Source organism: Podarcis liolepis, assembly GCF_965112155.1.
Source record: "Podarcis liolepis genome assembly, chromosome: 3".
NCBI classification, from domain to species: Eukaryota; Metazoa; Chordata; class Lepidosauria; order Squamata; family Lacertidae; genus Podarcis; species Podarcis liolepis.
The window spans coordinates 30,629,376-30,655,317 of record NC_139557.1 but is presented as its reverse complement, the minus strand read 5'-3'; the positions used below and the strand labels follow the sequence as shown (position 1 = coordinate 30,655,317).

The 25,942-nt window shown below is 41.2% G+C and overlaps 1 protein-coding gene across 11 annotated transcripts in view; it reads left to right on the top strand.

Moving 5' to 3' along the window:
• Positions 1–25,942, top strand: part of KIDINS220 (kinase D interacting substrate 220) — a 61,691-nt gene that overhangs the window by 6,000 nt on the left and 29,749 nt on the right. For all 11 annotated transcript variants that reach the window (XM_083495392.1, XM_083495393.1, XM_083495398.1 and 8 more), the window contains exons 2-22: positions 5,212–5,348; positions 7,505–7,603; positions 8,024–8,122; positions 8,757–8,855; positions 11,160–11,261; positions 12,230–12,328; positions 13,022–13,219; positions 13,340–13,438; positions 14,618–14,716; positions 16,237–16,335; positions 16,730–16,907; positions 17,876–18,040; positions 18,389–18,568; positions 19,246–19,411; positions 20,306–20,457; positions 21,206–21,495; positions 21,843–21,983; positions 23,110–23,353; positions 23,504–23,592; positions 24,390–24,534; positions 25,774–25,936. In XM_083495392.1, the coding sequence (XP_083351518.1) occupies positions 5,241–5,348; positions 7,505–7,603; positions 8,024–8,122; positions 8,757–8,855; positions 11,160–11,261; positions 12,230–12,328; positions 13,022–13,219; positions 13,340–13,438; positions 14,618–14,716; positions 16,237–16,335; positions 16,730–16,907; positions 17,876–18,040; positions 18,389–18,568; positions 19,246–19,411; positions 20,306–20,457; positions 21,206–21,495; positions 21,843–21,983; positions 23,110–23,353; positions 23,504–23,592; positions 24,390–24,534; positions 25,774–25,936 (3,014 nt within the window). In that variant the 5' untranslated portion in view covers positions 5,212–5,240. The remainder of the gene's footprint in view (positions 1–5,211; positions 5,349–7,504; positions 7,604–8,023; positions 8,123–8,756; positions 8,856–11,159; positions 11,262–12,229; positions 12,329–13,021; positions 13,220–13,339; positions 13,439–14,617; positions 14,717–16,236; positions 16,336–16,729; positions 16,908–17,875; positions 18,041–18,388; positions 18,569–19,245; positions 19,412–20,305; positions 20,458–21,205; positions 21,496–21,842; positions 21,984–23,109; positions 23,354–23,503; positions 23,593–24,389; positions 24,535–25,773; positions 25,937–25,942) is intronic.

Below are 25,942 nucleotides of genomic sequence, written 5' to 3'. Positions count from 1 at the left end.
AAGAAAGCATCCCTGAAAGTCATTAATTTACTGCATGTTTACTCACTTGTTTGTTTCTTGTTCACCTCTTCCATATGTTGATTTGGGCTGCCCCTTTCTCCATTCTGTCACTTTATTGGCTCTAGTCATTAGAACTAGCTTGGCTATCTCCTTGCTGCTGTTTGCAGAATCATTGTTTTATAACCTGTTAGGGATAGGCACAGGAGGTATGATAATGGCATATGAGGGTTTGTTACATATCTCTGGTAACTGGGCCTATTCAAGTGGCTTTGCTTATCCTTAAAAGTCGGAAAGGGTTGGAGGCTGTATTTTGATCTAATTCTTGTACAGTTGGGTTGTACCTTGAAAGTCGAACGGAATCCATTCCAAAAGACTGTTTGACTGTTTGACGAAAGTGCGGCTTCTGATGGGCTGCAGGAAGCTCCTGCAGCCAATCGGAAGCCACGGAAGCCCTGTCGGATTTTCGGCTTCCAAAAATAGTTCGCAAACCGGAACAGTCACTTCCAGGTTTGCGGCGTTCAGGAGCCAAAACGTTCAAGAACTAAGCTGTTCAAAAACCAAGGTACGACTGTATTATGAAAATAATTTATATTAATAATCATGTTTTTTGGGAGAGCATCTGGGATAGCCTCACTGATGGTGGGGAGCAGAAAGATAGATGGCATGAGGAATGAGATGAGAGTTCGTTTTCCACTTTGAGTTACTGCTTGAGGTGTGCTTGGTCGACCAGGTGAGCAGCAAACTGCATGGCTGATAAAGATATTATGTGCTCCACTGGTTCACTTCAGTTGTCCATTTAACCACAAGTAGCAAGTTTAACAGGCCAAAGATAATATTTTACCTTAACATGGCTAATTTACTGAGAATAGTTCAGAGACCAAATATGACTACCTGAACATGCTAACACGCAATAGGTGGGTTGTTGTTTTTCCACTCTGTATGAAGTTGGAGACCTATGGGGAGTGTTAAGAGCACACAAAGGCTCAAAGCTTTTATGACTGAAGAATCTGTTAAGGCCATCTCTAGGGCTCAGGCTTATCCCACAAATCAGTGAGACTTCTCTGTCTTAGACAGGAAGTGCAAAGTTACAAACACCAGCTTACCTCAAATGCTGCCTCAGCAGCTGGACTTTCTGCCCTCCAGGCTTCTGTTTTCATTCACCTGTACCACCACATTGCCTTTTAGGGTCAGCAATCTAAAGATTGGGTCACCGAATGCTTTTACTCAAATGTATAAAATCAGTAAGATGTCTTGTTGCAACCTTAGCTCCTTGTTTCTCTACAGATGGTAACATGTATGGCTGATAAAACCCCACAGGGTGCACACATCGGTCTCTTACATATGCATCACATTTGATGTGCCCTTAAGCGCTTTTTTTTTTTTTTTTTTTTGCAGGGGGGACTATCTATCCTAACAGACTGTTGAAGGCAACATTATTTCCACATTACTGTAGCATCAGTCGCTTGCGGTTTATATTGAAGTCGCAAAGTAAAGCAAGCGACATTAAAGAGAGTTCTTTGCCGACTCAGCAGCTAAGTTATCACAGGAGTTTGAAATGTTCAAAATGTATTTATAGCAAAGCAGCAATTGCGTCTTACTTTTAAGCAGTGTATATGCTGGAAGCGTAGGTAGCAAGCTTCCAGAAACCACATTCAAATCAAGGCTTGGTAGTGTAATTGGGGGAAAGTTGACCCAGGTATCCAATCTGAACAGGAGTGCAAAATTGGTGAAATTATGTGATGTTTTCTTCACTGTTTAGGATAGCTAGAAATGTTTTCAAAGCAGTAGGTAGCAGCTTTGTAAGAAGGAGCCAGTGCTTTTCAAGGGCTGTGAATCCAGTTTTTACTGACAATTTCAGATGAAATATATGATTTATCTCTCAAATTGTTGTGTAAAAATTTGTATGGTGCCTGGTTGTGCTTGGGTGTGGTAATGGTAAAGGTACCCCTGCCCGTACGGGCCAGTCGTGTCCGACTCTAGGGTTGTACGCCCATCTCACTTAAGAGGCCGGGGGCCAGCGCTGTCCGGAGACACTTCCGGGTCACGTGGCCAGCGTGACGAAGCTGCTCTCGCGAGCCAGCACCAGCGCAGCACACGGAAAACGCCATTTACCTTCCCGCTAGAAAGTGGTACCTATTTATCTACTTGCACTTAGGGGTGCTTTCGAACTGCTAGGTGGGCAGGAGCTGGGACCGACTGACGGGAGCTCACCCCGCCGCGGGGATTCAAACCGCTGACCATACGATTGGCAAGCCCTAGGCGCTGAGGTTTTACCCACAGTGCCACCCGTGTCCCCTGCTTGGGTGTGGTAGGACACAGAATAGAGGGACCTGACCTAGTTGTGGAAGTTAGATATTTCTGCTCATCTCAACTGTTATGTGCATACTGGATAACTGAGAATATATGACCCGATAGATGTCATGTAGGAAGATCCATTGTATTCTGGGGAAGGTGTGTTAATTTTTTTATAGTTGTTGTAAGTTACGTGCATGACAGAAATTGCAGATGGAATAAATTATTTTACAAACCAAGTTACTAATCAAAAATTTACCTCAAAATAATTTGTAATATAAATTATAGTTCTTTTCAGCAAATTTCCTACTTTCATGATTATGTCTCTAATGCACTGCCAATTTTATTAGACAAATTACCTCCATAGCTCCAAACGGCCATTCTCTCCTAGGTTTCTACTTTGCTTGCAAATGTGAGGCTTGCAACCATGAATAAATAAATACAGAACAGGCTCATATAAGTTTACAGCAATTAGTAATCTTAAACAGGTAAGATGGCAGGTCAGAGATCCTGCGTTTATATTAACTTCAGTCATCAGTGGTTTTGATGCTGCTTTTAAAGGAGGAAAACTAAGAAAGTAACATACCTCTGTAATCTGTATGGTGTAATATGCATAGTTCAACATTGCCCTGAAAACTGGTTATTTCAGTTTGTTATAAAAATCAGTTTCTCCCCAAATTTGTGCTTTTCCTTCTGTAGTTGTAGAATGTTAGCAGAATTGTAGTTCATGTATTATTTTTTTTACTTTGCTAATAATGGTACAGTTGGAGTCATTCTAAGAGGAAGCAAATCTTATTTTAGCTGATTTTAGGTAGCTCACTTAAGCTTGTCTTCTAGAATAGTTTATTTTAAATATCCCAGAGTAGCTAAGAGAGTAGTATAATGTTTCAGTGCAGTTCATTATTATACCCTTATTGCAGCCTTGTTGACAGTTAGTAGTTTACAGAAACTCTGCAGTGTGGTCCATAGTTAATATTGCCGATGATGTAGGGCTGAGACTGGTTTAGATTCCTGTTCATATGCACACGCCATGCGTGAACACACACACTTCTCAGGTTGCAGTAAGTTGCCCCCTGTGACCTCCTTCCAGGCTAAATCAAGCAACTCAGCTGCATGCAGAAAAGTTTGATTCCTTCAACTTGCATGCAGACCAGTTTCACTTTAAAATGTTCAAAAAATGGGAGTGGGAAATATACCGTATTTTTTGCACCATAACACTCACTTTTTTCCTCCTAGAAAGTAAAGGGAAATGTCTGTGTGTGTTATGGAGCGAGTGCCTACGGGTGGCGGGGGGGATCTGCTGCAGTTGTGAGCAGAGGATCCATGGTTCCCCTTCCTTCCCTCCTCCGTGGCTCGCTTTAAAACAGTAAAGCCGGAGAAGAGCTGCTGAGTGGGGAGGAGAGAGGGACAGAGAGCCTGCTTGCTTTAAAGGAGCAAAGCGGGAGGTGAGGGGAGCCGCTTACACTGGGTCACCCCAAATTCACCATCAGATCACATAGCATGTCCATGGCTACATCTTGCACCAAAAAAATCACCCACTCACTGTTGCCTGGGGTCGCAGTGGTGCAAAAACGTGGTTACAAAGCATGGATCCACATGGATCCTCAGGAGTTTTGCATTGGGCTACTCCAAACTCACCGTCAGATCACATGTCTGTGGCCACAGCATGAACCACAACAATCATACATCCACTGTTTCATTTAGAATATTTTTTTTCTTGTTTTCCTCCTCTAAAAACTACGTGCGTGTTATGGTCTGGTGCGTGTTATAGAGCAAAAAATACGGTATATGAAGTAGGACCCAGGTAAGAGCAGAGATTCCTTCATTTGGTGCTAGCTTTTGTTTTTTCAGCCTCCTGAGCTACAATGGGAGGTTACTGATTAGCCATGGATAGGCTGCACCATTATTTTACAGGTCCTCGCTTGGAACTCATTCTGGGTACTTATCCTAGTGTAGCTGAAACATGCAAAAGAGGGAGGTATTGGAAGGCTTGGGAGAACTGCAGGATTATTTACAGGAATATAAAAGATATTGGTGGGAAAAGTGAAATGTGGGGAACCATTGAGGACTCAGTGGGTACAGAATCCAGAGTGAGCAGAAGGAGAGGGGGGAAAGGAAAACAGGGTGGGGAGGTGGCAGAGAGAGGATGTAGAGTCCAGGGAAACCTGAATAGGAATGTTCTGCACTGCAACATTTTATGGTAGGTCCCATTGACTAAGTTCCATTTTAAGGTGATTTCCCAATTTAAATCAGTACTGCCCTGGATAAGGTTTAAGCAGCCCAGCTCATCTGCCCTGATGGCAGTTGGAGCTCCCAGTGGTTGCTTTGAACTTGAAGTCTCTCACATCAGATGTTCTTTGGCTCCTAGCTGTAAAGCTTGTACCAAATAGATGACTAAACATCTATTCAATTCAGTTAAACAACAGCTACCAATCTATTTTCTGTTGAAATCTTTCTGCATTAAAAATTCATTTTAAATGTTTTATTTCAAGCGGAATAAGTGCCAGACAGAACACCCAGAAGCCAACTCTACAATGGTGGGTTAATATTTAAGTTTCGGGGTTGACATTTTTTTAAAAAATAAAAATTTAGCAAAGCTTTTCACAAACCACCACAGCCTCTGGTTTTCTGCTTTTTCATGGACAATCTTCTATGCCACCCTTCTGCTCTCTATTAGTTCGTGCCCATGTTTCTCCGTCTCTTCAGGATGACATGGCTACTCCTTACCACCTCATATGTATGCACAAACTTTTAAAATCTTCTGGGTGAGGACTGTATTGCCTCTGTTGTTTGGAGCACCCAGAACAATTTTGGCACGATAGAAATTGTTTCTTGCAGTAGGTTTTCAGTCATTGTATTGTTCCACTCAGTGCAAAAACCTCATGTGATACATTAAAATTGTTTTTCTTGTTAACATAGATAACTAGCATTGTGGAGTTTGGCTAAAGATGGCGAGTCTCGTGTCTCAGAGTTTGGTGACATATGTAGAAGAAGAAAATGTTCCTGCTTTGAAGGCACTTCTTGAGAAGTGCAAAGATGTGGATGAGAGGAATGAGGTAAGATAAATTTGTAATAAATATTTTAATAAATATTGTAGACATACATTTTTATAATCGATAAACATATGCTGCTTTGTTGTTCCACAATGTGGAGGTATGAATTGGGGGGAGGGGAGAAAGAATTTTATTTGATAAAAATAAATTGATGTTTACCGTATTTTTCGCCCTCTTGGACGCACTTTTCCCCCTCCAAAAATCAAGGGGAAATGTGTGTGCGTCCTATGGGGCGAATGCAGGCTCCTTGGCTTCAGCGATAGCAACGCGAAGCCTCCGAAGCCTGCACTCCGGAGGCTTCGCGTTGCTTTCGCTGAAGCCAGGAGAGTCTGCTCTTTGAGGCTGGCGGTGGAGGAAAGCAGCGCTTCCCCCCACCGCCAGCCGCACAAGCTGGGTCGAAAAGCCCGCAGGAGCCGCGCAGCCTTTAAAGAGCGCGCCGCTCTTGGGGGCTTTTCCCCAAGGAGGGAGAAGGGACAGACTGGCCGAGTCAGTCCCTTCTCCCTCCTGTGGGCTTTTGTGGGAGATGGGGAAATTCCCCCACCTCCCACAAAAGCACGCAGAAGCCGCGCGCTCTTTAAAGGCTGTGCGGCTTCTACTGGCTTTTCTACGAGGGGGGACAAGGGACTGACTGGCCGTTTCAGTCCCTTCTCCCTCCTGGTCGAAAAGCCCACAGGAGTCGTGCGCGGCTCCTGTGGGCTTTTGCAGGAGGTGGGGGAATTCCGCCACCTCCCGCAAAAGCAGGGAGAAGGTCTTGGAGTAGCACACAGGCTGTGTGCAGCCTGTCCGCTGCTCCCAGAGCTGCGGGGGGGGGGAATCATATTTTCCCCCTTGATTTCCCTCCCTGAAAACTAGGTGCGCCCTATGGGCCAGTGCGCCCTATAGGGTGAAAAATACGGTATTTACTTTTTTCCTAATTGTATAACTTGAAGAAAAGACATCTCCCCCCCCCCCCACTCTCTGATAGTTTCTGTGATGCATATGTATAGCTGCCTGCTAAGTCAGAAAGGAATTGCTTTCACTTGTTTTCCAGCATAGTAACTGTAGAGATCTGTTGGATAAAGAAATAATAATAAAAAACCTCTCTGTAATCTTATTTGAGAGAAACCTCATCAAGCCCAGTGGACTTAACTTCTGAGTAGACCTGCAGAGGATTGGGTATTTTAATATGAGATCTCCATGGTGAAATTGAAGCAGGGCTTTCATTATTCTGGATTAATTAATTAAGGACACCTTTTTGTTTCTGGCTTCCCCCATAATTGGCTCTGGTTCCACATAACTACCACCATGCAGCCCCTGACAGCTTATCCTTGGGGAAGTGAGCCCTTGACAGGAAGAAAAAAAAGGGTTCCTGCTGTTGATGGGTTTCAGCCTTAGCCATTTCCCTCTCTTCAATGCTGTTCGCTTTAACAGCATAATTAGGGCTAAACACACTTCCATTTTATTTCCCATTCCATTTGTTTTCAGAAAGTACACTTTTGTACCAAAATTTATTTCCTGTAGGAAATTCAAAATCCATGTAGAATGGTTTTATTTATTTAAAGCAATCATGCTGCTCAATACTCTATAATCATCAACTGTGATGACTTGGATATGAGAAACAAACATCACATAAATGCTACTTTTAAGTAGAGGTACTTCACAGTGTTCAGCTGAATGTCAGTGGGTGGAAAGATACCAAGTGATGCATATGAATTTGTCAGTAATCCATCAGGTGCCCACATGGAAAAGTAGATTTCAAAACCTATCAGAACACCATAATTTCAAGGTGGGGTGGTGTTCTATTGCAGTATAGCAACAACAATGAAAATTCTTTATGAAAATGAATGTTTGATCAGAAATTCTTTTTGGATGAAACAGACATTTACAGTATAATATGGGGGGGCACAAGAAAATAATTAGTGCAGGATGCTTATTAAGCAGCAATAAACAGTGCCCCTTCGGTTTGCTAAAACTTGTAACAATGGACCCATCTTTCTAATAATGTTTTCAGGAGTTGTTCTACAATTTCTGTTTGTTTCTTTAAAAATTACACTTTGTGTGCCATTGTGAAGCAACACATAAAACATTAGCAGCATTCTTGTATCAGAATCTACCTGTAAGACCATCTGTATAATTCATTAGTTTCTGACAATGTAATTGCATGTTTCACTTAATTTCAGAATGGTCAGACTCCGTTAATGCTAGCTGCTGAGCAAGGCAACTTAGAAATTGTCCAAGAATTGATAAAGAAAGGTGCCAACTGCAACTTGGAAGATGCAGTAAGTATTGAATGGGTGATCTAATTCTTTGCTGTATTATTCTCTCCTCCTGCTGCATGTCCTATTTTGACCACACAGTTCTTTTATTAATCCCTCCCATGTGTTGGACTTGGGAGTCTTGTAAGCATGAAAGGTCCAGACAAGAGTGTGTATGTTATCACTTGCTGCACCCCATATGAATCGGGTACCCTCCAGATGTTCCTGGGCTATAGTTCCCATCAATCTCAGCCAGCATGGCCATGTTCTGAGATGATGGGAGTTGTAGTCTATATTACAACATCTCAAGGGCACCACATTGTCCTTCCCTATCCTGGGATAAGAAGTCTATTTCTTCAAGGTATAGTCACTTCACTTCAACTGGTATAATCTGTGGTTTTAGTTAGCTATTGGACTGTTAATTTTTCCTTTCTCTCACTTTAGGATAACTGGACAGCTCTTATCTCAGCTGCTAAAGAGGGACATGCTGCCATTGTGTCAGAGCTACTTAATTGCAATGTGAACATGGAACATCGAGACATGGTATGGCATATGGGACCTTAGGGTGAAGGGCGTGTAATAAACAAATAACATTTTAGTCCTTCAAAATGGTGTAGGCCTTTTTTTTATTAAGCTGCAGCACAGATAGATCTGTACTTCTAGTAGCTGACAGCATGCTGGGGTTGTGCCACTCGCCAGACCTCCCTCTGGCTGGTGTGGTGTAAACAAACAGCAGATTGGCATTTGCACTGTGCTGACCATGCTGCCAGCTCCCCCTCCCAATATGCAGAAGCAACTCAGCCTGAGAGAGGTCAGGTGAGCAGCATAGCTCCATCCTACCATGTGCTTCAGAGTTTATTCTTTTGAAAATTTACCAAAATTCTGGTAACCTTTGAAATTCTTATGGATGATGGGAGTTGTAATCCAACAATGTCTGGAGTGCTGCTGAGAGTCTAGCCACATCTGGAGGGCCACCATTTCCACACCCCTGAACTAGAGCAAATAATAGGAATTTTCAGCTAAAAGTAGTTTAGACGGATTGATACTCCTTGATTTCATTGCTCAGTAGCATGTTGTTTGCACCAGAGAACTGGGCTAACAACTGTGAAACATAATCTTTTATGCAAATGCTGAAAATAGATTTAAAAATGGTCCATGTATTGATTTTCTGTGTTAGGGTGGATGGAACGCCCTTATGTGGGCATGCTACAAAGGCCGTACTGAAGCAGCTGAACTGCTTCTTGAAAGGGGAGCAAACCCCAACATCACTGGCCTGGTAAGTTTTTTCCATCTTTGTTTCTATTTGCAGTGGGGATAGTAGGGGAAGAATTCTGCGGTAGAGTAATTTGCCATTATTAGCTTGTGGTTTGGATGCATATTGAGCAAATAGAAATTGAATTTAAAGTTCTCCTTTTATTTTTTTGGCCTAGGACTACTCACTGATAATTTGTATAAACTTAACATTGTGCATGGAGCACCTTTGAACCACCTGAAATACTTTGAAAAAAATAAATAATTGACCCTGATTTATCTCTATTGATGCACAACTAGCTGTATGCAACAAATGGCATGGGATGTACATAACAACTGTACCAAAATATGTATTCAGCTAGTTCTGTGGTGCCTTGGTTTTTATCCTAATACAGATTAAGTACTGACTGCACAAGCAAAATCCCATGTCTTATTTTAAAGCCCCTGTAGGATGCAGTAGTGTGTAAGGATCTTTTCAGAGTCCCAAGTCTATTCAGATTTTTTGGAGGAGATCTGCTGAGATTCTGAATCCTTTGGTAGATTCATTCTGAGTCTTTTCTTATCATACAGCCTCCTTTGAGGCTCAGTATTACAGTTTTAATTTCTGTACTATGTTTTACATACACATTTCTCTCCACTCAGAAACATTCACGTGTCCAGGGCTGTGCTGCTACTTTACATACCGGCACATTCCTCCTTTTTATCAGTTCCTATATCAAGTCTAAGGGACGCAGGTGGTGCTGTGGGTTAAACCACAGAGCCTAGGACTTGCCGATCAGAAAGTCGGCGGTTCGAATCCCCACGACGGGGTGAGCTCCTGTTGCTCGGTCCCTGCTCCTGCTCGGTCCATGCTTCTGCTCCCTCCTAGCAGTTCGAAAGCACGTCAAAGTGCAAATAGATAAATAGGTACCACTCAGGCGGGAAGGTAAATGGCGTTTCCGTGTGCTGCTCTGGTTTGCCAGAAGCGGCTTAGTCGTGCTGGCCACATGACCCGGAAGCTGTACACCGTCTCCCTCGGCCAGTAAAGCGAGATGAACGCTGCAACCCCAGAGTCGTCCACGACTGGACCTAATGGTCAGGGTCCCTTTACCTTTACCTTTATATTAAGTCTACCTTGCCTAAGCTCTCTCTGCTGCCTCTGAGGTTGGTGGTGCTAGTACTCAAAGCTCCTTTTGTTCCTGCCGCTGCCTGTCCTGCTATCTCTGCTGATGTTTCCTCCCCTGTCCCAGCTGTTGGATGCAATAGGGAGGGGAGTCAGCACCTTCAGGCCAAGACTTATCCTCTCTGGCATAGCTGGGTGTAAACACAGCTGTGTCAGAGCTAGTGGAATGTGGGAATTGGAGCGGTTTCCAGCTACCTCTCCACAACCTGCTTCCATGCATCAGTCTTCTGGTTCAATCAAGGCTCTTGGGTATATATCACAGTCATGCTTGAAATTAGTCTTACTGTTTGTCCTTCCAAAAGAAGAATAACTTTATTTTTTCAGTTGTTTTATCCATTGAGTTATAATGTTATATGCTTTCTTGAGGTTTCACTATTAACATTTAGGTAGTATTGCAGTACAGTGGTACCTCAGGTTACATACGCTTCAGGTAACATACACTTCAGGTTACAGACTCTGCTAACCCAGAAATATTACCTTGGGTTAAGAACTTTGCTTCAGGATGAGAACAGAAATTGTGCAGCGGCAGCGGGAGGCCCCATTAGCTAAAGTGGTGCTTCAGGTTAAGAACAGTTTCAGGTTAAGAACGGACCTCCAGAACAAATTAAGTACTTAACCCAAGGTACCACTGTATAGAATTTTGTAATTCTTATTATTGTCAGAACTTTGTACAGTGGAACCTCGAGTTACAAACACCTCAGGTTACAAACGCTTCAGGTTACAAACTCCGCTAACCTGGAAAAGTTACCTCAAGTTGAGAACTTTGCCCAAGGATGAGAACGGAAATTGTGTGCCGGCGGCGCAGCAGCAGCAAGAGGCCCCATTAGTGAAAGCACGCCTCTAGTTAAGAACAGTTTCAGGTTAAGAACGGACCTCCAGAACAAATTAAGTTTGTAACTAGAGGTACCACTCTATAGGAATCAGGTATCTTGGGTGAAATCCAGCTTTGCCTGAACATACTTCCATTCATACAGTGGGACTTCCCCTACCTCTCTCTTCACCCTCCCAATCTGTTCTGAGAGGTCCTCCATCCTTCCATTGCAGATTGCAGGGAGCTGCGTTGGGTGTGGGGAGGAGAAGGGGAAGGAGAAGTCACATTGGGCACTGCTTGATATTGCCCGTTAAATCTTGGGATTCTTACAACTTTCAAACCTTTTCTCCTCAAAGCAATACAGTGTCTATCCAATAATTTGGGCAGCAGGACGAGGCCACTCTCGTATAGTACAACTTTTACTGCATCATGGAGCTAAGGTCAACTGCTCTGACAAGGTAGGAGTTTTCTTTCCGGCAAAAGCTTACCTCATTACCATAATAAGTTAAAATTGTTAAGAATGCTAAGATAGTAGTCTAAGCTCTGTTTCACTACATGGGATTTGAGAGGAATTTATGTTTAGACTTCATCTTAATTCACGAGGATGTTCTTAGTTAGAAGTTTTTTTAACCCACTTTGCATGAAATCCTATGCATGCTTACCTATGCATATTTCCATTGGGGTGCTCTGAGCAATCATTCAACAGTATTCCAGCTCTAGTTCAGGCTTCTCCAGTCTGGTGCCCTCCATAGGTTTTAGGCTACAACTTGTCTTGTCCCTGACCATTGGTCATGGTGTCTGGGACTGATGAGAGTTGGAATCAAGTAAGAACTTGAAGGCACCAGGTTGGGGAATATTCTTCTAGTCGCTAAAACATTTAAAATATCAAATGAAATAATTTTTAAGACTCCTTACAAGAGCTCACAGGCTGTATATTGTCCAAACTCTGCCCAATGATAGTACATAAACTGTTAATAGAGTGAGACTGTTGGTTATGGCCTCCTAAGGACTAGCAGATGCTGACCTATAGGTGTACTATATAATCTTTCATGATATTCCCACCCTCTATTGAATTAGCTGTGATTTTACCTCACTCTGAATCCACAATATATGACAATAGCACTTCTCAGCTCTACTATACCTATATTTGCCTTTCCCCCCCTACCATTGATCTGTCTCCCTGCACTGCTTTGGGAATGTTGCCAACTTAGTAACTCTTTTAACTTCCTTTTCACATTTCTGTATTAGCGAGGTCTTCTGTTATGTTCTGGCATTATCCTAAAATGTTATTTTCATGTCTTCCGCTTGAAATTCTACCTACTTACTTGACACCTTTCTTCTCCTGCCCACTCACAAACTGAGGGAGTTGTTCTGCTTTCAAAACAAAGCTGGAATGTGTCTCATATGTTCAAAATATATTCTACAGTATGGGACTACTCCGCTGATCTGGGCTGCAAGAAAAGGTCATCTGGAATGTGTGAAGTATTTGCTGCATATGGGAGCGGATGTTGATCAAGAAGGAGCTGTGAGTACTTTAAATATTATTCTAATAATAAAGCAGTAGATAGTGTTTAAAGAAGATGGGATCACGGTGTCTGTTAGTCCAGATGGTTTAGTGCTGGGGTTGCCAGCCTGGCATCTGAAGACACTCATGTGCCCACTGAGGACTACCCTGATGACCATACCATCCTATCCTTCTCCTGCCCAATTGAGGGCTTTCTTCAGGCTTAATTGTGATGTGGAGACATTTTCCTCTGCAGCTCTGACAATCACAGCAAATTCTCAAACCCATACAGTTAGGATTTTAAAAAGTCTTTTATTAGCTATTATTTTGCAATTTCAGGAAGGAGTCATAGTTGAGGAGGAAATAATTAACTCTTATCTCCTGAGCTGTGTTGCCCATGCCAGAAACCCATTTGTTGTGCTGCTATTGGGCTTGAAAGAAACCTGTTGTATTGGATTCTAAGGTCTGTGAATATAAAGTCTGGGGTGCAGATTTTCCTGGCTCTGGGGAATTTTTCCTTACTGCTGTTACCTGAAAATGTAGAATTGCTTTTGGCGTAAAAGTAATAGTGGAATGTAAAGGTGTGTTTGAAGTTAATGCTACTGAAATAAGATGAACTTCAGAAGCGGAGGAAAAAATCTCCTCCTGTATTGACCAGTTAGTCTCATACCGCCACTAATATATTGTGTGTTTTCTATCTCTTCCCCTCTCCAGAATTCCATGACTGCACTTATAGTAGCAGTAAAAGGTGGTTTCACAGATTCAGTAAAAGAAATCCTGAAAAGGAATCCAAATGTCAACTTAACAGATAAAGATGGAAACACAGCTTTGATGATTGCCGCAAAGGAAGGACATACTGAAATTGTGCAGGACCTCTTAGATGCAGGAACCTATGTGAATATTCCTGACAGGGTAAGTAACGGTATTGATAATGTGTATATATACATTCATTATTTTTTAAAATACTTATAACATAAAAAGCTATTTTGGAAGTGCTTTAAGACATCTGACTGTGTTTTGTCCTCATTGCAGAGTGGAGATACTGTGCTGATTGGGGCTGTCCGAGGCGGTCATGTTGAAATTGTGAGAGCCTTGCTTCAGAAGTATGCAGATATAGACATTAGAGGGCAGGTAAGTAATTCTGCGTGAGTTCAGGATTTTGAAAAATGCTCTTGTAATATATCATTTCCAAAAGCATCCCTTGGAGACAGGAAGCACATTTCTAGATGGCATCTTGAAAACCACTTGATTTCCTACTGTATTTGCAACTGGAAAGAACGGTGCACTTTAACATGACACATAAAGACAAACATTTTGTTCCTTGGCATTCTATACTTACTGTCTCTTAAAGTCAGTATGTAAAGTAGGTATATTTGTTTTGATCATAAAGAGCATCCATGCCCTATTCTGCTCCTTGGGAGCACTGCATCCATCTTAGTTTTAGGCACTTGCTAGTGAGTCTAATTCAGTGAGTCATGAAGCCCTTGCCTACCATCTAAATATATAAACTGGTTAACCCAAAATCTGCTGTTGCTTTTAGTCATGGAAGGGGGATTGAATTGAGAGCTCAGAAGCCTGCAAAATGACAGGTGCTCAGTACAGCTTCTGACAGTAGCTGCTATTTGTCGGTGGATCAGAACAGCAGCTGATGCTGAGTACATAATCAACTGTCAGGCTGGACTGTGAAATCAGAATATTTCAGCTTTTCACTGTAGTAAAAATATTTCTTAAGTACAACTGTTGCAAGGAGTTTCCTGAACCTACAGTTCAGAGGTGATGCAGTACACATTGCAGTTGCTTTGTTGATATGATGACGCTGAGCTACTTTTTTAAAAAAATAAATAAATACGGAGCTGAGCTACTTTTTTAAAAAAATAAATAAATACGGAAATCTTATGCAATTCATTATACATCCAGTACTGTTCCTAAAAGCAAATACCAGCAGAAGATTCTTCTTCTTCCCAAGGCACACCCTATATTTCTAGATTTGGTTGTAATATAGTGTTTAGAGAAGATTCTCCATCCCTTTCAGTTAAATATATTGTGTGTGCCAGCTTTTTGTGAAGTGGTTTCTGAATGCCATGTGTTGAAGAAATTTTTTGAAATACTATAATCCTAATTTTAGCCAAACACTGATATGTAACTTACATTACCTTAAAAAAAACACACACCCCAATGTCAGTTTCCTTTTTCCATTCTGAATTTTATCACTTTGCTATATAGTGTTGAATATAACCTGCATAATACGTGGTTTGTGAAGTTAGTTTGACTGCATTTAAAGTGCTTTTCAAATATGTTGTTTATTTGTAGGATAATAAAACTGCTTTATACTGGGCTGTTGAAAAAGGAAATGCTACCATGGTTAGAGATATCTTGCAGTGCAACCCAGACACTGAAATATGTACAAAGGTAAAATATACCATGTAATGGCTTTGATCTTCAAGATATGGTTTATTTTTCAACAATGCTTTTTCGGTCTTCCCTGTGTTGTGGAATATGGCATTTTTGTTAAAAATGTTGTCTTCCCTAAATGTGAGGAGAGAGTACTTGAGTACAATTCTAGTTTGTTCATATTTGCTTTTCTGTGCTTGAAATTTTCTTTTAAAACTATATTCAGAAAGCCTGTGGAGCACATTAAAAATACATATCACCAGCATTTCCCATCACCTTTAAAAAAATAGAAAATCAATATCTTAACCGAAATGCATTTTGAGCGGAGGCTATATGCACATACTTAAGCTAATTTTCCTTCTGAGATGCTTTCCCATAAATAAATTTAATGAGAAATGCTTTACTTAAGAATAACTACCATTGCAAATTAGAACATCAGCAAAGGAAATAATTCATTGCATGGGGAAAACACCATACCAAATTTGTGTTCAAGGGAATGCTTAACAGCACAATCCAAATCCAATATCTGCTGGGATAAGATAGCTTGGATTTAGAGGGTCTTGGGCTTTCTTGGATCACCAGAGGCTCAGCCAGAACTATGCTGGAATAAATCCCTCATCCCAGCTTGGCCAGGGCTCAGCCAGCAGAATTTAAGCCTGCATTACTTACACCAGCATAATCTCTCCCAAAAGGGGTGGGACTGGACCCAGCAAGGAGAGACTTAAACCTATTCCAAATCCTGTTCAGATTGGTCATTCAACCTAGGGCCCAGTCCTCACAACCTGGGGCCTAGACCCTTGCAGAGACTTCCAAACAGCATTTAGAATAGTAGTAATGTATGATGCGGGTGGTGCTGTGGGTTAAACCACAGAGCCTAGGACTTGCCGATCAGAAGGTCAGCAGTTTGAATCCCCGCGACGGGGTGAGCTCCCGTTGCTCGGTCCCTGCTCCTGCCAACCTAGCAGTTCAAAAGCACATCAAAGTGCAAGTAGATAAATAGGTACCACTCCGGCGGGAAGGTAAATGGCGTTTCCGTGCGCTGCTCTGGTTCGCCAGAAGCGGCTTAGTCATGCTGGCCACGTGACCCTGAAGCTGTACGCCGGCTCCCTTGGCCAATAAAGCGAGATGAGCTCCGCAACCCCAGAATCGGTCACGACTGGACCTAATGGTCAGGGGTCCCTTTACCTTTACCTTTATGCTGGTGTAAGTTATGCCAAGCCAAGTTACACCAGTTTCCTCTAGTTAAGATTGCTCTGTAAATGTATTGAGGAATAACTGAACTTCATTATGTAATACTGAGTATCTGCCTTGAAAAACAGCAACCTGGACTACCAGATTTGACCCCAAGGACAAACAAAAATGTATGTTACAATTAAAATTACCCCAAACTTCTAGGCTGGTGGTGGGTACTTAATTATTATTTTTTGCCATAAAATATGCAGGTGTTCCAGAATTCAAAATTCATTGCTGCCAGAAGGCCTGTTGTGCCTGTCTGTTTTGAAGGCATTCACAAAATACCATTTTACTTTTGCTTTTAGGATGGAGAAACACCTCTTATAAAGGCCACCAAGATGAGAAATATTGAAATAGTTGAGCTTCTGCTTGACAAAGGAGCTAAAGTTTCTGCTGTAGACAAGGTAAACTCTAGTTGATAACCACTGTATTTATTTTAATTTATTGTTCCTAATGCTTTCACCAAACTGTTTAGGGCACATTGTCCTCTATTAAATGAAGGCAGTTGAAAATGATGTTGAGGTAGATAACTAATTTTACACATGCTTGTAAAGAAGAAGGACCTGTCAGAATAATTCAGTAAAATTAACCCTAACCCTGGATTTTTCTTTTACAGAAACAGAATTTGCAAAGTGAAGAAACAGGTTATTTAGAGAGCAAAAAAACTAAGGGAAGGTCCTGTTCTAGGGGGATAAGGGATGGCAGTGAAGGGAATTTGTCAGGGCAGCTTTTGAGTAAGTAAGTGATCTACTCCACAATAGCTACATCCTCACCCTTTCTCTTTTGGTGTTGTTACAGAAAGGAGACACCCCACTTCATATTGCTATTCGTGGGAGAAGCCGTAGGCTTGCAGAACTGCTTCTGAGAAACCCTAAAGACGGTAGACTGCTTTACAGGCCCAATAAAGCTGGAGAGACGCCTTACAACATTGACTGTAGCCACCAGAAAAGCATTTTAACTCAGATATTTGGAGCTCGTAAGTATTGTGCATTTTCTTCTTAATCTGCCGGCTTCCAAGCTGCAAGGAAGTGACCAAGGCGTCAAGTGAGGACCGTTGCTCGCAAGCAGAGGGGTCTCTCTCACTCTACCCCTAACATAGCCAGCCTTCTCCACCCGTTCACCTATCCCTCCTCAGCACAGCCTCCCCTTTAGCTCCACAAGCCTATGAAGAGAAGACAGCTGCTCCTGGACCAAAGAAGAAACCTCCCCCCCACCCCGGCCACCTTTCCCAACCAAGCAACCAAGCACTCAGGAGAGGGCAGCCTGGAATGAAGAAAATTAGAAGTTACATAAAGACAGGCCACACTGAAAAGAAACTGAAGTTCTTTTCGCCTTTGTCTAAGGGAGGCTTGTTTTTACTGTTGTTCTAGCAGCCTGCTTGCTCATTTTTTTGGGGGGGGGGGCTTCCTCTTCTCAGTGGTACCTTGCAGTGGGTCCTCTCCTGTTCTCTCACTCTGTGTGTTTTCTTTTCCTGGATGCAATAGTGTGTCTTCCAGGACCACTGCTTCTTCCTTAATGTGTGTGTGGCTTGCTGTGGCAATCTTTTCTTATTGCACCGCTCCTCTCTTCTGTGTGCATGTGTATTTTCTGCAGTTCTTTTGGCACACACACAGCAAAAGAGGGGTGTGATGTATGTGGCTTTTTCTGTGGTAATATACTCTGGTTTGACCGCTCCGCAACTTGTGTGTGTGTGTGTGTGTTTGTACACTCCTGCAGTGCTGCTCTCACTGCACCAAAATCATCTTTCAGGTAACAGCATGCAAAAAGAAAATAAATGTGTTAATTTTATGTGGGACTATGAAAAGAAATGAGGGTTTCTTTTCAAGAGTGAGTGGTTTATTTTAAGTTGCTTTAAGCATGCTGGTCATGATTTGCCAATGTATGAAAACCTAAATACTTACGTTCATAACTCATTTACTCCATGAAGCCTGTTTGGTTTTGCAGGACACTTGTCTCCGACAGAATCTGATGGAGATATGCTGGGTTATGATCTTTATAGCAGTGCACTAGCCGACATTCTTAGTGAGCCAACTATGCAGCCTCCCATCTGTGTTGGGCTGTATGCCCAATGGGGAAGTGGGAAATCTTTTCTGCTCAAGAAACTTGAAGGTAAAAATTACTCCAGTTTATGCTTTTTTATGCGAAAGATCTGCACTGAGAAATTTGGAGAACTTAGAATTGTTAAGGATGGCTGTGTTTCAGTTATTGTATTGTTGCAGGATGTGTATTGGGTAGGCTTGCCTTAAAGTACAAATGGAATCTAACCCACCCCCATCCCTTCTTCTTAGTCACCCCATCCTTATCATGCTTTCTAATGGAAAAGTAATTTATTTATTTAAAAATGGTAGATTGTTCTGCAAGGGAGCAATTGTAGCCATACAGAGAACCGCCTCTGGAATTACCTTTTGATTATTTGAATAATTTTGATTAATTATTTTCTTTTCTCTTTTTTTTTAGATGAAATGAAAACTTTTGCTGGACAGCAGATTGAACCTTTGTTCCAATTTTCCTGGCTGATTGTGGTCCTTACGCTTTTGTTGTGTGGTGGCGTTGGTTTACTGCTTTCATTCACTTTGGATGCAAAACTTGGAATTGCAGTGGCACTGAGCTTGCTGGCACTGCTCTATGTTTTTTTTAGTAAGTCTTAAATTGGATTTATTAAAAACCTATTATGTGCCCAGAATTAAGCTGAAATTTAGTCCACGAAATGAAACTGTTCGGATGTTGAACTAAATTGTGAAACGTGGATTTTCAATATATGATGTATTCAAGTACACTAGCACAAAAATAAGGGTAGCTAAATATTTACAATACTCAGGTTTCAAATATTTGTAAAATTGAGAAGGAGGCCAGTATCTGTCTTTTGGTTCCATTAATTTTGAAGTTTATTAATTACTGTTCCACGACGTTATCAATGACAATGATATAAAGAAATATGCATGCACCAAAATTTGCATGTCCCAAATTTTCACCCTGCCTGCAAAAAGTTGGGTGTTATTGCTTCTAGCTTTTAAATGGGAAATAACATTGGGGTCTGCAGCATCATATTCTTCAGAAGAAGCTCAGAGAAAAAAATGGGTGTGTACATAACTTAAGAATTAGGATTGTTAAGTATGAGCTAACTGCTTTTGTCATGCTTTATCCAGAAATGCACTGTGGAACTAAATGAAAATAGTTGATAATTGTCATAAAATATATAGCAATGATAAGAGTTAAAATGTGATTGGTGTCAAAAGGGTTTGTGATTTGGTTTCCTGTTTAAAGCCCATAACTGCTATTAACATTGAGGGTATTTGTAAAACGTCTTCTTCTAGCTGTGATATACTTTGGTAGCCGAAGAGAAGGAGAGAACTGGAACTGGGCATGGGTGTTAAGTACAAGGTTGGCAAGACATATTGGCTACATGGAGTTGCTTCTTAAACTTATGTTTGTGAACCCACCGGAGCTGCCAGAGCAAACAACTAAAGCCTTACCTGTAAGGTTAGTATAATCTCACATCTTGTTCTTCTAGTTGTGAATCACATCAGAGAGCATCTGCTTTAAAAAAGAAAAATGTCTGATAGTCAAATGCTCATCTGAGACCAAGTTTCATGGAGATCAACTGAGCTAGGATCTTTGGCCAATACACTAATTAGATTGACTATGCAGCCACTTACCTGTGTAGGACTGTCCACACAGCATAGAAATAGGAAACATTCTCTTTTCAACATTCTATTGTGCTACAATCTCTTGGAACTGAACTTTGAAATTCCTCAGGTGGCAACGCTGTGTAAATGTTGTCATCCTGTGTGTGTGTGTCTGCCTGCCTGTATTTGGATTTTTAAATGTCTAACTGGGTTGGTTCCTTGAGATCTTGTCTTGCAGCAACAGAGAGAAATATTGTTGGGATCACTGGCAAACTCGCCAGTAAAACTGCAGAATATTTTCCTATGCGTGCTAGGAAGCTCTTCATCAAAATACAGTTACTAACACTTTGTTGGATTTTCTCTAAGGCTGCAATTCTGCATGGAGTGACATGCCTTTGTGACATATCTGGGGTTGCAGCCAGCAGTTGACCTACTCATTGTAAACCAATTTAATTTAATGAACATGACTAATCTAGGCCCATTAATTTTAGTGAGTCTACTCTAAACCCTGGAGTCCTGATTAAGCACTTGGTTGAAATAATTCCTGTATTACATTGTTAGAAGTGTGCAGAAGTTAAGAACTATCATTGCATGTTTTTTAAAAGCAGGGGAGGAGTGGCAAATAAAAATGCAGAAGTTTACTGTATTAAAAGCAGCCCAGCAGTTTAAAGATGTGTATCTTAATGACAGAAAAAAGCTTATTCTATCAGCCAATAGTAATCAAACCGTTTCATGTATTTGTCTTCAGATTTTTATTTACAGATTACAATAGGCTATCCAGTGTTGGTGGAGAAACTTCAATGGCTGAAATGATTGCCACACTCTCAGATGCCTGCGAGAGGGAATTTGGTTTCTTAGCAACACGTCTTTTCCGAGTATTCAAGACTGAAGATACTCAAGGTGTTATTATTATTATTATTATTTTAGCAAATCACTGCTTTTTCCCATTTCTGTTGTAACAATGGAACAATGCATCTGCTTCGGAAATATATTTTCCCTGAAACATTTAGAAAGCGTATAATAAATGGAAGAAGCTAGAAGGTCTGCAGATATCCCCATGATATAAAAATGTTTGAAACTTAGCAGTTGTGGAAAGAATAACACATAATGTGAAGTTCTCCAAAGATCTGTAAAATCCTCAGGATCTTCTTTGGATCTGTATTTTTTCTCAGGAGAGAGGCATTACTTTTGCTCTTTTAGCCTGGCCTCATAAACAATCCTCTGTGTGTAGTTCATATAATAGCTAAGATAGAAGTGTTGTTGGATGCTAGCTAGCATGGCTAGTAGATAGGGGTGATGGGAGGTGTTGGCCAAAAATATCTGGAGGGCCACAAGTTCTCTACCCGTGGACAAGGGTTTCTGAAACTTGTGCAGCTAACTCATCTTGAAGCCATGGGGGAATGTAAAGGGACCTCATGTTAAGATTTTTCAAGAATATCATGGAATCATAGAGTTGGGCTCCTCGCCCTGCGATGCAGGAATCTTGACTAAAGCCTCGATGACATGTTCTGCTTAAAAACCTCCTATAGCTGCTGTTCTTCTAATTTCATCTCAGTTTTAAAATGTCAGACTGTTAAATTTGGTGGTGGTGCTTGAGTTTCCTGCTGAACGTAGAAAAGTGCTTAGCAGTTGTTGGTTTGTTTCATAGGTAAAAAGAAATGGAAGAAAACTTGTTGCCTCCCATCCTTCGTTATTTTCCTTTTCATTCTGAGCTGCGTTGTTGCTGGGATCACTCTTATAGCTTATTTTAAAGTGAACCCTGAAAACATGACAGTGAATGCTATTCTGATATCATTTCTATGTGTTGTGGGTTTGGGCTTCATCTTGAACTGCCGCACGTGGTGGCGAGTGATGGACTCAGTCTTGAACTCACAGAGAAAACGGCTTCATAGTGCTGCTTCAAAGCTACACAAGCTGAAAAGTGAGGGGTTTATGAAAGTAAGTATTATTATATTGTCATAAAAACTGTGGCGGTTGCTTTGAATTGTATGATGCTTGTTTAACTTGAAATTTAAAAGGTGGGGAGTCATGAGAATAAAGCACTTCATCAGTTATATAATTGAACATTTCTGTCTTTTTTATTTAATAGAATTTGTACACTACTTAATTGTAAATAAAACCTCTAAGCCGTCTTGATTTATATTTAATTCCCAGTGAACCTAAGGAATACATTTGTGCAAAAGGGGTTCACTGTTTTAAACAGTGAAAGCAAAATGTGTCATTTCAATGAGATTCGTGTTGGAGGATGGTAACACTACCATTTTGACACTACTTTTATTTTATAGGTTCTTAAATGTGAAGTGGAACTGATGGCAAAGATGGCAAAAACCATTGATAGCTTTACTCAGAATCAAACCAGGCTTGCGGTAATTATTGATGGATTGGATGCATGCGAGCAGGACAAAGTTTTACAGATGCTTGACACAGTAAGTAACCTTTACTATTTTACCTTTGAGTGCTCTTGGGCAGTCAAACACTTTGAGTGTTCTGAAATCAGTCAAGTATATGAGAATAATATTTCCTTTATAATCGGTTTCAATCCAGACCAAGTAGTTGTGACTAAATCTTACCAAAACCAATGGAACAATTTAGCTGTTTTGAGTTGACTTGCTTTCAGTGGAACTACAGCCCAAGCCTATGTTCCACTTATATTGGGGGCTTGCTCCTAAGTTAAGATCTTTGCTTGAAGAGATTGCATGAATTGTTTTGGATCTATAACATTGAAAAGCGGCGTGTGATTTCACCCCCCCTTTGTGAGCTAACCTGAAGAAACAACAGCAACAGGATCCAGAGAATCCCTTGCATGAGTGGAAGGCACTGTTTCAACAGTCCCTCCTCCTGATTTCTGCCATTTCTACCCCCTTCAGCAGTTCCATTAGTCACATCCCAAAATACAGTGGTACCTCGGGTTACATACGCTTCAGGTTACAGACTCCACTAACCCAGAAATATTACCTCGGGTTAAGAACTTTGCTTCAGGATGAGAACAGAAATTGGGCAGCAGGAGGCCCCATTAGTTAAAGTGGTACTTCAGGTTAAGAACAGTTTCAGGTTGAGAATGGACCTCCGGAATGAATTAAGTACTTAACCTGAGGTACCACTGTATCCTGGAAGGCAACTTTTTGTAGAGCATGAAGGGCTGAAGTGACAAGATGAAAGCAGGAGAGCCCTGTTGTGCAAGTACTTCTCTGGATCCAACCCAATCTGTGTTCCATAAACATAGCCTGTTGAACTTTGTGTCTCAGCAGAATCTTTTGCTTCCTGTGGTGGCAATATATGAGTGTGCTATTCTCAATGCACACCACAGTACATATTTGCAGCCCCCTTCCACATTTTAACTCCTGCTGAACTGGGAGTGGGCAGCAACCCAGTACAGAAGAGATGGGCAGTGGCGGGGTGTGGGGTGAGCCTTAGCGGTCTTCCAACATCTGTCTAGGAGTGTCATGAAAGCCTTGCTACCCGAGCCACTTGTGCCATCTTTACTGTGACTAGACCACCCATGGGATACCAATTTTGAATGATTTCATTCATTTTTCTTTTTTCTTTTCACAGGTTAGAGTCCTGTTTTCAAAAGGCCCATTTATTGCAATTTTTGCTAGTGACCCACACATCATCATAAAGGCAATTAATCAGAACCTGAACAGTGTGCTCCGTGACTCAAATATAAATGGGCATGATTACATGAGAAATATCGTACACTTACCTGTCTTTCTTAACAGCCGTGGACTCAGTAGTGCTAAAAAGATGATGGTAGCCGCAACCACAAATGGAGACGTCCCATACTCAGATGGTGCAGGTATAGTGTATTATAAATAATCAGGCATCAAATGCCAATAGTGGTGTTTCTTTAAAAAGATAGCATAAATATTTGAACGATTACCACTTAGTAGAAATCATCTGTTGTATGGTAAAATGAAAATGTGTTTTAATGAGAGACATTTCCTAGGATTCCATGAAGATGTTGATCGAAGGGTTTCACAGAATAGCCTGGGAGATGTGACCAAGCTTGGAAGCAAAACAGGTCTCAACAGGCGGGTAAGAAATGGCCAGTTGGAAATCTTTTACACATAATTTACACACGTAAATTATTGTTATGCATTTTAGCAAACAGCTGTTTAGGTCATGTATTCTGGGTTCATATTCATAGACTGGCTTCAAATGTGGTAGAATTCTTTAAGCTCAGTGGCTTTGTGGACCCTGGAGTAGGTCCACAAATTGCTGCTAGAAAGTGGTGCTTGGCAAGACCAGATTAACCATGTTGATCATTTAATGTCCTGTCTTTAGGGTAAACCCTCATATGGCATCTTACAAAAATATATACATCAAACATAGTAAGAATGGAACATATCTAATAATAAAAATATCTGCATAGAAACCTTAAAATAGGACATATTAATTCAATATTATGTTTGGGAAGTTGTTTTTTGATACAGCTTTTGCTAGCAAGTAGGCTTAGTATGTTCAGAAGAAACATACGAATACATTTCTGTTTTGTTTCTTACATTGAGATCTTAAAGCTCCATAGGTGCACACTTTTGAAAGCTACACGTCTCATAAGCATTTGAATCTATGATACAGAAATAGTATATTGTGAACAGCAACATCACTAACTTTGTTTAAAGTGTCACTGAAATTAAAATTATTGCAAGAAATAACAACATATTTTTTCTTGGTGAGACGTTTCGAAGTACGTTAGTGACTCCTGGTCTTTGTCCAACTCTGTTCACCTCTGAATGCACTAATATAGCACCTTGCCTTCTGGGTAGACTGTAAAAAATGAAAACAGTTCATACAAATAATACCTGTGTTCTCTCTCCACCCCCCAAAATTAGGACACTTACAGAAGAAGACAAATTCAGCGTACCATTACACGTCAAATGTCTTTTGATCTGACTAAGCTTTTGGTTACAGAAGACTGGTTCAGTGATATTAGCCCGCAGACTATGAGGCGATTGCTAAATATTGTTTCTGTGACAGGTGTGTTTCCTTATTATACTTTACATATCAAAGTGAGGCATTTAAAACCTACAGTTTCCATGCTATGTGTAGCATGCCAGCCATGTCCATTAGGTGCCCTAGGAAAGAAAAACTGTTTACCTGTTCATGGAGAGCAAGTCCACAGTTCCTCCCTAGTCTTCTAGAGTGAGCCATGGAAATAAGACTTTAGGTGATGAGAAATCAAATAATTTACACCATATTCATTACACACTGTTTTCACGATAAACATGAAAACTGCATAAAAGTCAAATTATCCAGAGAAAATTTGGGCAGTGTCAGGTGAGCAAAATTATGGCTGCTGGAGTTGTATGATTTTCTATTTATGGTTGGTGATCAACCTGTGCTGCAGGGGCGACATCTATTTGGGGCTATGAGGGCCAAGGCCTCAAATTTTCATTGAAGGGGCCGGGTCCACACAAAGTTTTGTGGTGGTCGCACACCTTGTGACGTGCAAAAGTGATGTCAGCATGGTGCAGGGCGTGCTGATGTCATGTGCGCACGCCACATTGATGTCATGCGGCCCCGGGCCTTTGAAGTCGCAGGGACAAGTTGGCATGCCTGCTGTGGCATAATGGCTTTTTGGGTTCAATCAAGAGCTTTTTATCATCCTTCAATAGTGAAGTTGGCTGAAAAATTACAGAATGATCAGGTTTTTCAACAAATTGCCTCTGGTATTATCAGAGAAGCTAACTTGAGAAAAGCAAAGCACAGGTAGTATAAAGTACATGAGGTGACTTTTATCTGTGCATGAATAAATAGAACGAGCTTCTACTCGTGCAGTGGGGCTTCCACTTCTTCCCCTCCCTCCTATAGCCTTCCATGCATCTCCAGAATCAGATGTTGGGAGGCTGGTGGGAAGAGAAAGAAAGGGGAAACCTGTTGCGGAAGAGAAATGAAATGTGGTTTCAAATTATGAAGGCAAGGTTTATTCTTGATTTCCTAACTGTGGTTTGTTTTGGGGAAAACAAACCATGAGCGCTGGCCCATATACAATGCTGAGTCAGTTGCTGTATGCTTTGTTGCCCCACTTGAAGGATTTCTGCACAGTATGGCTAAACCAACTTGTGACTTTGCGTCACGTCCATATGTGGCCATTAAGTTCCTTCCTGTGAACTCAGAACTTGCTCGGTTGTTGGTGCCATTTTGGTTGGTCCAAATAAAGGTATGGCTCAGCTGTGGATTTTGAAATTTACCTACACAGCCTTTCATATTTTAAAGGTCGTTTACTGAGAGCTAATCAGATCACTTTCAACTGGGATAGACTGGCTAGCTGGATCAACTTGACAGAACAGTGGCCATACAGGACCTCTTGGCTCATATTGTATCTGGAAGAAACAGAAGGTGTTCCAGATCAGCTAACTTTAAAAACTATCTATGAGAGGTAGGT